Source organism: Alnus glutinosa, chromosome 4, assembly GCF_958979055.1.
Source record: "Alnus glutinosa chromosome 4, dhAlnGlut1.1, whole genome shotgun sequence".
Taxonomy (NCBI): domain Eukaryota; kingdom Viridiplantae; phylum Streptophyta; class Magnoliopsida; order Fagales; family Betulaceae; genus Alnus; species Alnus glutinosa.
This window is the reverse complement of record NC_084889.1, coordinates 32,396,248-32,411,366: the sequence shown is the minus strand read 5'-3', so window position 1 is coordinate 32,411,366 and position 15,119 is coordinate 32,396,248. Positions and strand designations below refer to the sequence as shown.

At 32.7% G+C, this 15,119-nt stretch overlaps 1 protein-coding gene across 1 annotated transcript; it reads right to left on the bottom strand.

Moving 5' to 3' along the window:
* Positions 1–177: 177 nt before the first annotated feature.
* Positions 178–5,456, bottom strand: LOC133866483 (probable LRR receptor-like serine/threonine-protein kinase At2g23950). The gene is made up of 11 exons (XM_062303022.1): positions 4,837–5,456; positions 4,572–4,704; positions 4,405–4,476; positions 4,103–4,246; positions 3,762–3,833; positions 3,518–3,577; positions 3,232–3,332; positions 3,014–3,142; positions 2,571–2,915; positions 1,441–1,820; positions 178–744 (listed from the first exon to the last, which is right to left on the bottom strand). Exons 1-11 carry the CDS (start codon positions 4,976–4,978, stop codon positions 361–363), a joined length of 1,962 nt encoding a protein of 653 aa, XP_062159006.1. The 5' UTR covers positions 4,979–5,456; the 3' UTR covers positions 178–360.
* Positions 5,457–15,119: the final 9,663 nt, after the last annotated feature.

Genomic DNA, 15,119 nt, shown 5'->3' with positions numbered 1-15,119 from the left:
TGCAAATCTCACACCAGCTTTCAGTCAAACCGTCAAAATCAACCTGAAAAAAGACTTGAGTCTCTGTCTCGCACTTGGGAGCAGAGCATCTTATGATGTTCTCCCTCCTGTATAGCAGTCCTATTTTTGCCCTATAGAACAACACACTGCTCATGTAACAAATAGACAAAAACAAGGTGGAGGGAAAATAAAAGTAAAACTATATACATTACAAGCCCAAAGGGACCAGAAATACAACACCATGTTTATGAAACAGTTAACCAAACCTATCTTTCCCAGAACAAAGATATTTCCATTTTTAAGGAACTAAGACAAATAATTTTTTTTTTTTTTTGATATTTTCCTTTTTCACTTTCTTTTCTATCTTGGACCAGAGAGTTCCATGGCATAGGAATCCAAAGAATGTTCATCATCATCTTCATCCATGGCCGCGCTAGAACGATCCTGACCACTTTCATCATGTTTTGATGCGGTGGTAGGGCGGGATGTACTTCTGTTAGTGTTATTATGGAACTGGTTCATACAGGGAATGGTATTATCATGTGAAGCTGCCCACTTCTCGGCTAAGCCATCGCCTTCAAGCATTCGGACCACTTCGGACATCTTGGGGCGGTGGGCTGGCAAGTATTGAGTGCATAGCAAAGCTACTTGCAGCATCTCTCCCACCTCAATCCGGTCGTAGTGGCTTCCGAGCTCTCTGTCCACCAAGACTTCCACTTTCTTCTCCTGCTGTATTTTTTTCACCTGTCATCAACATTATTAACTTTAGCTCTTTACATGAAAATGCAAGGGTTTTCGGTCAACTCTACATTGTCTTTCTTTTTTGTTTTTGAAAAATAGTCCCCCAGCTCTAAAGTCTTAAACATATAAATCTATTAAAACACAATAGAACAAGAATTACATGCGAACCCTCTACCTGATTTATATACTGCTTTGCAGCCATGACTGCAATGAAAACCCTATGTACTTCATAATTTCTTAAATAAAATCACCCGGTACATGTACTATTCCACTTCTGATAGAGAACATGCCATACATTGTATTTTGGAATGGTTCAGAAATCTCTCAAAAAAGAATTTAAAGTTTAATCTAAATAGTAATTCAAATTATCACGTGACATTGAAGCTCTACCTAGAAATTAAAATTCAAAGATAAAAAAAAAAAAAAAAAAAACGTGTGCATAGGAGAGCATCGTATTCACTAGGATTGGAAATGAGTAACAATGAGCATTAGAATGTCTAATAAATATGGATTACTAGACGTGTTTTTAACAGATTTTAATAAATTGTTGAATTTCGATGCGACTATAAAAGAAAGGAATAAAAGACTATAAGGTGCAATTGGGTTTAGGCTTTTAGAAATCAGCCAAAAGATACTTTCATTTGCATGATGAATTATAGACACCAACTTCAGCTTGCAGTAGTTTCAGAGGAAACTTACCCACTCCAGCATGGCTCCTTTCTGATTAACCGTTTTTCCAAACTCGAGAGCTCTCATTCCAGTAATGAGCTCTAACAAGAGAATGCCAAATCCAAACACGTCAGTCTTCTCAGATGACTGACCAGTAGAGAGGTACTCTGGTGCAATATGCCCAACAGTGCCACGAACAGCAGTAGTAACATGGGAGTCTTCATGGTCAAGGAGCTTTGCAAGGCCAAAATCACCAACAACTGCCTCACAGTACTCATCCAGGAGAACATTAGCAGCCTTTACATCTCGGTGGATTATCTTTGGATCACATTGCTCATGTAGATAAAGAAGGCCCCTAGCAGCTCCAATTGCTATCCTCTTTCTTGTGTTCCAATCAAGTACTGGTTTTCCTGTCATATATGAAACGGATACCAGTGGTTTAATCAAATGCGCAGTGGATTTGGGTTTGAGATTAATTGTTAGGAGATTAATTGTTAGGACTTAGCAGAAAAGGTTGAAATTGACTAAACACTGAGGCCCCGCTAAAACATAATACAAGCGGTGTAGCTCTAAAAATTACTCTCAGAAAGAAAATTGGTCTGCAACTTTCATTCATTTGGCCCTTTCTATTTAACTCACGAGATTTTACCAAAAGCAGAATACATCAAGGTTAACTTGCCATCATGTTCATAAACTAAAACTACTCATCATCATTATATTTTGTTCAATATGGTTATTAAATGTTCGATAAATTAACATTTACCTTCTGGCAAGCTTTGCCTCTTGATTTTGATCAGGTAGTAATTTTAAGGCTGTGTCTAGCAAATCAAATGAAGTCACAGCAGTTTTGAAAGATCTATTAAAATATTATCAAATAAAAAGATCCAAAAACTCACTAGGGGAATAGTTGAGTAATACAGCTCATTAATGGGAAGAAAAAGAATCCATATAGTTGCCTAAATAACTTCAACTTGAGCATAAACTTGGATGCAAACCTCTTTGTTTTTTTTATATCATGCCATCCATATATTATTTGTTTAAGAATTAAACATATCATTGGAACAATGTTCAGTATTCTAACAAGAGCACTATCAAAATTAATCATGGACACTTAGAATTTTTAGCGACAGCAATTGCAGCAAAGTTAAGAAAGAACCAACCTCTAAGCCTGGAGGCAACACTGCCATTAGCCATGTAAGGATACACCAAAAGCCTCTCATTAGGGCTCGCACAATATCCAGTTAGCCGGAGCAAGTTCCGGTGAACTGCCAAGCTGATCATCTCTAATTCTGTTCGAAACTGCGATTCCCCAGTGGTTCCAGTCACATCCTTCAACCGCTTCACCGCCACCATGGTTCCATCCCCTAGCTTTCCCTTGTATACATTCCCAAAACCTCCAGCACCAAGGATGTTCTTAGAGCTAAAATTGTCGGTTGCTGATTGAAGCTCTTTGAAAGTGAACTTCCTTAGGTTGCCTAAGCTCATGAGTCCCTCTTCTTGGTTGTCTGCAACAAATATCAAACACCAGCTTGAGGTTGTGATCAGTCATTGTTAACTAGAGGAGTTTCTTAAATTGAATTCTGAAGTCTCAAAAGTCACTGACCATTAATGTGTAGGATGGTTTGACTTTTGTGTCTCTTTCTGCACCACATGGCAAGTGCAATGCATATGAGAAAGATAGAGCTGAAGGTGACTCCAAGTGCAATTGCTAGTTTCCTGGACTTGTGTTTTCCTATAAAGAAAAATAATTTCTTTTTATTTAAATGGGAGGCAAAAGAAATAGATGGTTTACAACCAGAGGAGGGAGTTTTAGAACGTTACCAGGTGACGATTCTAGAGAGAAGGAAGGAGGGACTAGAGTGACTGACCCAGAGCAACCTTCAATGGAGCCGCTCCCACAAATCAATGGGTTTCCCACGATACTAGATAACACAATTGCGGAACAGAAAGCAATATCAGGGAAAATATGGTATTGACCACACACAGAGACAGAGATATAATATATATATATATATATATATATATATATATATATATATATATATATATATATATATATATATAGAGAGAGAGAGAGAGAGAGAGAGAGAGAGAGAGGAGTAACTACTTGAAGGTCCTGGCTGGGAATTTAGGCACTGGTCCACTGAGATTGTTATAAGACAAGTCCCTGAATGAACAATATTATCAGCAACAGAACCCATAGACAAGATTTTTGAACAAAAACTTCTGCCAATCTGAAAGACGAACATATTGCACACTGACATCGATTTTTCAAGACATGTACTCATAACAAACAAACAAATTGAGGAAGAGAGAGGGAGAAACAGAGGAACGAGAAAACCCATACTTACAAGAAAGCAAGCTGCGAGATTTTGGCCAAAGAAACGGGAAAAGGCCCAGACAAGCTATTGTTGTTCAGCCTCCTAGACTCATTACATGACAAAAATGCACAGTGTTAAGATCATGTAGACAAATAATATAAAATATTTATTACCTACTACTATCACTACATTTTTCACCTAATAAGTCCATTACGAAAGTATGGCCAAGTGGGTCTGAGTTTAAAACTTTGTTTTTAACAAGGGCAAAAGAAGACATTAGAATTAGATTGTGCTTTGTGTTCTTTTCCTGCAGTTTCTTGGCAACCAAACACGGGATAACAAGAACAGATACATTAAAATAGCGTACTCACAGGTATTGGAGACTATTCAACTGGTCCAGAGACCCCGGAATGACACCGGATAATCGGTTGTTAGAGAGATCCAACGTCTGAAGTCTTGGAAGCGTGCCGAGTTCCGGTGGGATTTTGCCAGAGATATTGTTGTTTTGCAGCAATCTTTATATTCACAAAGACACAACATAAAAACCAGAGTCCAAAATGTGCTGGTAACATTAAATTGAGACAATGAATGTCATTTTTCCTTTTCTTGTCAACCAAGCAAAAATTAAAGGAAAAAGGGGTGTGAAAAGCCAAATACGCTCAGTTTTTCTTACACTTGTCGAAGATTTGTGAGATTTCCAACGGCCCCAGATAGAGAGCCAGAAAGAGATTGGCTTGGAGCTCCCCTGCAGAACCCAGAAAAGAAAATGGAGTTTATTTCTGTGTAATCAAATCCATTGAGTTAATAATAGAACCAAACCATTGAAGAGTACGAACTCACAGGCCAACGACAAGGTTTTCAGATGAGCAGGTGATCATGGCCCAGCTACAAGGATCCACGGAGTCTTCATCCCAGTTGTTCAACACTCCATGTGGATCACTCAGAGCTATTTTTATGGTTATCAAAGCTTCCACTACAACAAAGAAAACAAAACCCGGAGAAAGTTTTCACCTTTACATGTATAAGGAAAATGAATATACCAAATTCAAGCAAAACGAAAAAAAAGGGTTTGTTCATGGGGGTTGCTTTGCTTGCAGTTGCCCACCTTCATGGTTGCGAGGCTCATAGGACACACAAAGTGTAGCTGAAGAGAGAAGAAGACACAGAAGAAGATGCAGAAGGAGAAAGCTATTGGGAGACATGTTCATAAAATGATGGTGATGAACAGCATGTTCCACAAAGACCATGAAAATGTTGAAAGCAAGCAATTTCACCCTCTCTGTTTCGGCTCTGGCTCTCTCTCTTTCTTGGGTCTTTCCAGCGTCTCTCTTTTTCAGCCTCTCTCTCTCTTTTTCAGTCACCAACCTTTGCTTTGCTTTGCTTTACAAAAGATGAGAGGAAAAAGAAGCCAGATATAGTATACAAATTATATAACGAGTGTATATATGTTTTTTTGTATGATTTTAGAAAGAAAGACAGAGAGAGAAAGAGAGAGGTGAATCAGGTTGGTGATACGACTTGTCAGGTGAGGGGTGTGTGAGTGTGTGCGCGCGCGTAGAAATTGAGAAGGAAATGAGTGGGTTCTGCCTACTGTTCGAGACTGTACAGAGTCTGCCTCTCTGGCTCTGGCTCTCTCTCTCTCTCTCTCTCTGTGGATTTTGCTTGTTCCAGCTTAAGCATGGAGTGGGTCAATCCCAATACACAAGAGAATCAAAGACCCATAAATGCAGGATTAGAAAAGGAGAAAAAAAAAAAACCATAAATGCAGGGGTTTAGCTTGATTTGATTTGAGAGGCTCAACTCTTCTCTGATTTCTTGGTGGCCGCCTATCTTCCTTTTTGATGTGCTACTGGTCTAAGAGGTGCTCCCTATTAGCATTCAATAATTAGAGCATTGTTATTTTGACCAGTACTATAATGAACATTACCAAAAATCCACCTCCTTGGCTCCTTCCCATTAACCAATTTAGCTTAAAAAAAAAAAAAAAAAAAAAGCAAAAAGGAAAACAGCTCAACAATGCATAAATAAATCAAGCATAATTTTATTTTATTTTTCTTTTTGAGTACATCATTTCATTAATTGAGAAAAAGTTATCAAAAACTAAATAAATAACATAGAGCCAGCTCTCGACAACAAATTTAAATCAAATAGACAATGTGAAATGTGTAACAACAAACATGAAAGCTTACGACCCCAAAGGGGTAATAAATGTTTCAATCCTCTCAACTTTGGACAAAAGCCAAAAAATGACCGCAAAATAAATATAAAATATATATATATATAATATTTAACTAAACTAGTAAAAGCCAATGGTTAAAATGGAAAGTTTATAATGTAGGTGTTAAAAAAAAAAAAAAAAAAAAAAAGATAGCTAAAATTTACTGAGCCTAGTGTCAATGATGCTCTTATGGACACTTTTTTTCCTCTTTTTTTTTTTCTTTTTTTTTTTTTGACTCTTCTCTTCTTTTATTTGCCAAAATTGAACTTTGTAAATCCATTTGTTTTGCTATTTTTTTTTTCAAATATTAACAAATAATTTAAAATATAAAACACTCGTAAAAACATTGAAAATTATATTCAGCTTTATATTATATTAATATACTTCTTCAAACTTTTTAAAACATATTATTAACAAACATACTGGCTTAATAAGATTGGCGCAGCCCTTGTCCTGAGGTGGAAAGAAATTATTTGGTTCTGGGTATAGAACAAATAGTAGGATGGCCCTATATACATTAATTCAAACAAAAAATGATGGGATATTGTCAGTCAACAGGATTTTCGTATCAGCCCAAAAAATAAAAAGACAAATTAGTACAAAGGAATATCAATTGTGAAATCAATTTAATTGTATGATGTGGACATTTTAGTTCCTTGAGTATCAAGTAATAACAAAAATATAACATAATATTCTTTAAATGACCATTTTCTTTCTTCTTCTTTTTTGTTCTCTTTTCCTTTATATTGCTCGTTAGCTAGGTGCCATAATGCTCATGGGTTTTTTTTATCCAAACTAGGTCATAATATGGTATTTACATGAAAAATAAAAGGAATTTGGAAAATAAAATTATTTAAATTAATGAGATTAGAATTATTATCAATATAATGCAATGATAGTGGCCGGTAATGGGCTAATGGTTTCAATAATAACTTGCTAATAGTGATAGTATAGAATATGGTGTTAATAATAGTGATGGAGATAACATGACAACAATAATGATGAAACTAAAAAATTGTTATTGCAGCGAGGTGGGTGATAAGGGGACAAGGATTCTCTCCCTTTTAAGTGAAATGGAGAGGGACCATTTTTACTGTAAATGTTTTATTTTGTTTCATTTAACAGACTAACAATGTGTTTGATATTACATCCTTTAAAATTTTTAAATGATATGACATTTACCGCTTGACGTCCCAGTAGATGAAACAAATTAAAATATTAGCATTAAAAAACTCTTTTCCATTTCACTTAAAATGGAGAGGATCTTATTCTAGTAATAAAGAAATTGTTGGTGGCAATAATCCCAGTGGCATCATGAAGGCAGTATGACCATACAATAGAGATTGTGATAATGGTGGTAAGTTAATGGTAATAGCTAGGAGCAAAATTAGGATGTTTCATTTAGAGGCTCAAAGCATGAATAAGGGGTCAAGCATAATTTTGATCATGATCGAGCTTAATTTTTGGGCTCAAATATTATATGTAACTTTAAGGGAAAAAAAAAAAAAAAAAAAAAAAAAAAAAAAAAGAAATCAGAGGGGCAATAAACTCTCCCCTCACCCCCCCTAGTTTCGTCTTTCATAATAACAATGAATGAAATAACAACCATAATATTCATCCTATGATGAAAATAACAATGATAATATGAAAATAATAATAAGATGGTTACAATAGTGAAGGTGAAGACGATTGCAATAACAACAATAATGAAAGAATAACTTAATTGAAACCTAACATAAATTAAGTTCTTTGTGCTATCTAATAGTAATAGGCTACGCCAACTTGGAACACCAAAATAATTTAGGACTAAAACAACGGATCACACATACAATATCTAAACCCATAGCCATCTCAAGAGAATCTCCGTTCGTCCCTACCACCACCACTATTGAAGACACAAACATCACCAGCGTCGTTTGGGCACACATTGAAATCTTCCCGATCGTGACAAAGATCTTGATTCAAGGAACGGACGATGGAGATTGTTCGTTCTTGGATAACCTTGATCTTGATCTTTTGTAGTTTCAGCTCTCAGCTTCAACACAGTTGGAGATTTAGTCATGACGGTGCCAAAAATGATCTAGTTAGCGTGGAGCAAATGCAAAGCTGTTTCTTTTTACAGTAATGTTTTTTACTTTCGCTTATCATTTGTTGGAATCTCTTTGTTTGTCAAATTCTTTTTTTTTTTTTAAAAAAATGTCTCTCTTTATCATGTCCATGTGTAAGTTATTCTCTAGTAATTATGTAAAAGATAATAATATTGATATGGGAATGGTGATATTGGTGAAAATGGTTAATCCATTTTCATAAGTGAGATTTGTAGGATGATTACTTCATGCCTCTCCATCAATGGAATTTGAATTTAAAAGATTTTAACACTTGAAAATAGAAAAATTAAAAAGTGAAAAGAAATGTTCCAACTTTTTTGTGTCACTTGGTCCAATGTTGAACGATGCAGATTAATTGTTATGATTATTCCCGTACTCTTATCCGGACCCAAAAGGAAACTTGTTCCCTTCTACCAGTGTTAAACTACGTGCATTTTCAATACCAAAATTATATGAGAACAAAAGCAATAAAGCAATGATTAAAGGACCAAGAAATTGGAAGAAAAATAAATAAATAAAATAAAATAAAATATTGAAAGACTGACTACTTCTCTAGGCCTCTTTCTTAGAACATTGAAAAGGCTGTAATGGGAATGCTACGTTTCCAAGAAAAATTCGATGCAACATCTATGGGCCACTTCTATCAACCAAAGCTTCAAGTTGAAGGAAAAAAAAAAAAAAAAACCTCATAATTTTTGTGGAATTTTTAAAATTGGGACAATACTGTCCCACCTTGATTGTACTTCCGCCCCTGCTCATAATTATCCTATAATATTTATGTAACAATTCCGATTAATTTTTAGATTAATTCATATTTTTTAAAAAAATAAAATAAAAAATATAAGTTAACTGAAGTATCAATATTATGAGATAATTGTAGAATAAAAAGATGGTATATAACATTATTCTAAATTGACAGCTTTATTAGTGCATGTAACTCTTACATGTATTTTTAGAAGGAAAAACTTCACTTAAGGGTACCGAATTTTCACCATTTTTTAAAGAAGATACCTGAATTTCAAAATGTCTCAATTCAAGGTATTCATTTTTCGAAAAATTTTAATTATGGGTCCTCTGTTAGGATTTTTAAGCTAGCTCGGTCGGCTTGAAGGTTACTCTATGGGTGTTATTGGGTGACTTAAATCGTTAAATCCTATCAAAATTTTTAAAATACCAATTCTTTTATTTTTAAGAAAAAGTTGTTAGAATTTGGGTGTTGGTTAGCATTTAACGGAATTTGTAAAAATACTCATACTTGAATCTTTGAAGATTTTGATAATTTTTGTTTAAAAAAAAATAAAAATAAATAGATACCTTAAATTGAAACGTTTTGAAATCCAGATATCTTCCTTCTAAAAGGAGTGAAAGTTAGGCAAGTAAGACTTACATGTTCTAAGGAAGCGATAGTTTAATAGAATGAATTAAGAGAATTTTTTTTAATCAATCTAATGAAAAACTTTGTCCTTAAAAAAAATATAAAAAGATTTTCAAGCATCAAATACAGTTCTAGCTCGATCTTGCCAGTAAAAGAAAAGAAAATGACATAACAATTGCATGTTCAGTAAACATCATGAAGTATGAACCATAAATTGGAGAATATTATCTTTAATTGTTCTCTGGTTTGTTTAAAGCTGTTAGTTTAAAGCAGTAACAGCATAATATATAGCTTATTGTTGTAAATTCCTATACTAGGTATCTATCTTATTATATAGTTTGCACAAAACTTATTAAGAAACAAGAAGCAAAAGAAAAGAAAAGATGATTTGAATCAATTTCAAGTTGTGTGGCTTATTCTATGATCCAAATTCCACAACTAGCCGGCCAATGGTCCACCTTATTGCTTAGCTTGATGGGCTAGGCTACAAGGGCATCCTCCCTTCAGGTTTTCTGCTCCTTATGCTTAGCTTTTATATATATATATATATATATATATATATATATATATATATATATATTCTATATTAATTAACAAGACTCATTTTATCAAAGATTCAAGTTATATCCATTTTAAGAACTATGAAGAAGATCGAAGATTTACTTTCATTTTTAAAACTTTAAATATTCTCATTATAAAGTTAAAAGTAATACAATCAAAATAACAAAAATAAAGTCATACAAGTTTATGCGTATTAAGGGTTAGTTTGAGTTTGCAATTTCCAACATCGTGATTTAAAAATAGCGATTTGAAAATGTGATTTTTAGAAACGCAATTGCGTGTTTGGAAAAATAGCAGTTTAATTGACCTTTAAAATTGCAATTTAGCCTTTAAAATTGTGCATTTTTAAAAAAAAAAACAAAAAAACTATTTGTCTGCGATTTGAAAAAACATATTTTCTACATTTTCAAATCACGATTTTTTAAAAACCCAATTTCAAATGATTCATTTTTTCGGATTTGGTTTAAAATCGCACTTTTTGTATCCAAAATCGCAATACCAAACACACCCTAAGTCAAGCTTGTTAAATAAATGAAAATAAATTTTTATTCCTAAACTTAATTTATTTAATAAAAAATTGAAGTCGAGCTAAGCTTGTATAAGGGAATATTTGACATTGTGTTTGGAAATAGAGCTTTTATAATCAAAAAGAGTTTTTGAAAAAAAAAAAAAAAAAAAAAAAAAAAAAAAAAAAAAAAACTTCAATTTCAAGCTTTTTTTTAAATGTGTGTTTTGACTTCTTTTTTTTTAGAACAAAAAAGTTAAAGAAATACTTTTTGAGGTTTTTATGAAACATACACATTTTTGCTTTGTATAGTTTTTTATATATTAAAAATACTTTTTAAGCTTCTTAATGCAATCTCAAATACGCCTTAAGTAGAGCCTAACCAGCTTATTAAAAGCTTAGAGTCTATTTGAGATTGCTTTAAAGAGCTTAAAAATGTTTTTAATACCTAAAAAATTGTGACAAACAAAAATTAATCCGTTTAATAAAAACTATAATATATATATATATATATATATATATATATATAGCTCTAAAAAACCCTAAAACTAGGTTTTGATATGACAACGCATTGAATTGTTTGTTAACTCAATCATTCTAGTTTCTTGTCTATAGGATTTTATGTGATGTATTTTATTTTATTGTGGCCATGTTCATGATCTTAAATCAAGTGATCCTTGCAGTCATGGTCATGGACACACTTTTTCTAGTAGAAGCTAGAAACAATGACATTTCATAAGAATCATAGCATCATGATCTATTCAATTAAGGCAAGCAACTTGAAAGCCGAATATATCAACAAAGAAAGTTTGGTTCCTTATCGGCTATCACCAACAGGCAACAAGTACAACCCATTATTGACCAAGTTGATGTAGTATTTGCAAATTTCAAAACCCACCTTAAATTTTGCTTGAGATTAGTTCTTTGTGCATGCCATCATTAAGCCCCAGTGATGGTTTTAAGTACTTCGATTTTCTGAAATTTTTTATTAGCAGCCTCTCTAGAGAGTGCAAAATTGGGATTCTTTAAAATTTTTGTCCGAATTAAAGGAGTTTTCAGGTATTCAGACAGGTGAGCTTCGTAGCCAGTTAAGATATTCGAGGTTTTTCCTCTTATTCTCTATCCGAATTTCTTAAAATTTCTGCCAAAAAAAATTTCAAAAAAAAATGGACAAAATTTAATGAGATCCCACAAGCCCATCCCCAAAAAGAAGAAGAAAAGTGATAAAATAATAGAAAAGAGAGAAGCTTTAGAATTGGAAATCCATAAATTTGCATATTTATAATGTAATCCATTAGAAAAATTGTTAATGGTATGATAGGAATGGGGTGGAACACCCAAATCTTCGTTGGAATGCGTTTATTCTTCCATGCGGCTAGAATTGATTCTTCCACGTTGCCTTTTCTTGCTCTTTCACCTCTTTCTCAGTGCTTAATATAAAAATAAATAAAATAAAGGTGGGAAAAAAAAAAGCCATAAAGCTCTTTTGAGTCTTTTTGAATGGGAAAAAAGCAAAAGGTGACGACACCCGTGCCCTACCCCTTCCTCAGCTTTTGGGGTCCACAATTGTGTGTGTCTCTCTCTATGCTCTCTCTCAATACACAAAACTATCCCATTTTTGTGAGCCCAAAAGTTGGATTTCCTTCTTGCTTTGCTAATTGGTGGTCCTACTTTAAGAAGAAGGTGCCCCACTGCTCCTACTTTAAGGAGGGCATGATGGGGTGGGTATGGGCCTATAATACAATTTTAAACTCAAAGTCCGGCCCTCTAACAAAATAATATGTCAAAACATTAACCAAACATATAACATATTGATCGGCAGTGTTATATCAGTAAAATGAAATAAAAATATGGTGTATAACATTATTCATTAATATAGAGGAAGAAATGATGTGACAATGCCCATCGAATCATCTTTTTTTAATGATGGCTGATGAGCACTGCCAGATAAGTCTAGTGAGATAGGGGTGGGATGAGGGAATAAGAGAAATGATAAAAATCACATTTTTATCTCACTTTGCTGGTATGGCACCGTTAATCAGCCTTTGAAGTAGTCATTGTTTAAAAAAAACAAACAAACAAACAAACAATGGATGATTGGTCGTGTCACATTAGCAAAGTAGGATAAAAGTATGGTGTATAGCATACTCATTCATATCACAATAGCCACACAACCTGCCATATTGATCCTCCAGTGTACTAAAAAAAAAAAAAAAAATTCTCTAACCTTTCTCCTGACCCTATACATGATGTTTGGAGTTACATCTATCTTCCCTTTATCTTTCACTTCATTTTGTATCATATCCAATGGCATATTTGGTTGAATTTTGAACTTACCAATGAGTTTGTTAGCTATCCAAGTCAAGTTTATAATTGAACAACAGTGCAACATCAACAAATTAGAATAAAAATGTAGTATATAACATTAGTCATTCATAATGATCCGATCAATTTCTGATATATTGTTTTGTTTTGTTGTATTTAACGATGTATATATAGTGGCACATCATTTAAATCAACATACAACAATAAATCTATAAAATATAATATGGATCATGAAATGTGTCGTCTTCATTTCACTAGAAATTGAGAGGATCCAATTCGTACTTTATTCAGCATATATCATATTTATGCACTTCATTATTTATCAACCATTATCGTATACTACTATAACAAACTTTGTTAGATGCCTTCCCAAATTATTCTCATACCAACTAGACAACATGAATTTGCAAATACCATTAGATCACAAAATATTGGTCCTTCCATCTCCATCATATTTGTTGGAATATTGTACTATAGTTGCCTCAAATCATGATTTTTTTTTAAATTATGCCGTCAATAAGAAGAAAATTCAACTCAAAAATTCTTTGATTTGTTTTTGTTTAATAGAAAGAATAACCTAAAGGTGCTTCTTGCTCATTTTCTAATATGCTTATCGAAAGAAATACAATAAGAAAATAACAATCTATTTTATCAGTGACATTAGTGGCATGAGCATTGCTCATAAGTCATAACAAGTATCATACAAAAAATAATTTTATAACTGTTTGCAAATGGGAAAAATATAAAATCAGTCCGTGTAGTTCCCCTGATTTATAAATAGATTCATGTGGTATTAAAATGAACTTAAAGGTTCTTAAGGTATGCTAAAAAAAATAATAATAATTACTCCCTATAGTCATATTCTGTCCACTAATTTAACAGAGTCCATTAGCGTGACTCTGACTTAAATAGACACATGTCATAATTGTATTGGTTATGACATGTCACACTATCGAGATCTATTAATTCATTTGACGGAATATGACCGTAAGAAATAAATTATTTTTTTGCCATATCTCAAGAATCTCTGAATTCATTTTAATATCACAAAAAAATAATTGTAAATCATGTAAACCACGTTAATTGATTTTTCATTTTTCCCTTTGCAAATTCATTGTTAAGAGTCTTTAAATTTTTTAAATACACAAGGATAGAAAATTTATTCAAATTTAATTTTAGAGAAAAAAAAAAGTTATTCTTGTGTAGAAGGTATCTCTAGGCTTAATTTTTTCGTGAGAACAAAAAGAAATACAATCAGGCCATTGGAAAAATGACATTATTGTTATTTATTTGTTTTTGTCGAAAGATTTTACACCGGTTAAATTGAAAAAAAAAAAAAAAAAAAAAAAAAAAAGACTAATATTGTGTCTAATCGCGCTTCTATATTTTCAACAAACTACAAGGAAAATATGTGTAAAAATTTAAGTAATACCATAAATTATATTTTCATCTCATAATTATCTCACAATGTTGATGTGGTAGTCCAATAAATTGTTAAATCAATCCTTATTAAAAAAAAAAAAAAAAAAAAAAGAAAGAAAAAAAAAAAGGAAGATTCAAGATTTTATTGGAATTGTCATGCCAGCATTGTGGGATAAAAATATGATATATAGCATTACTCTAAAAATGTACGTAAAATATAAAATAAGAGAATAAAAGCGGAAGCAAATAGAGAAAGAGAATACAAAAGATTTGAGGTGATTCAGTCTTAGAGGCCTACATCCACCACTGATAAGTTTTCTTAAGACTACATCTCTATTGTATTGAATATTGCAATTGAATAACATGCATTATTTATAAGAGTAATGATTCTTATACAATTTTTACACAACTCTAACTACTTTTTTTTTATGAACAACCATTGGATTTGTTTTCCTACATGTGGGTCATAAATATCCAATGGTTGATCTTAAAAAAAGTTGTTAGAGTTGTACAATAAACATTACTCTATTTATAAAGAGATTATAATAGATGAGGTATACTGGAAAGAGATATGTTATTTGCACAACTCTTACACAATAATTGCACAACAATGCATTTTTTTTAAAAAAAAAAATTAAAAGGGGAGTGATCCTTACACTCACACTACACAACAATGGCACAACACCAAGGTACAATGGAGTGGGGTCCATGTGTGGGCCCCACTCCATTATGCATTGGTGTTGTGTCATTGTTGTGTTGTGTGAGTGTTTTAATCATTTCTCAAATTAAAAATGGACATATCAGCATTGTTGTGCAATTGTTGTGAAAAATTATTGTGCAACTAACATATCTCTACTGGAAAAGGTAGGAAATT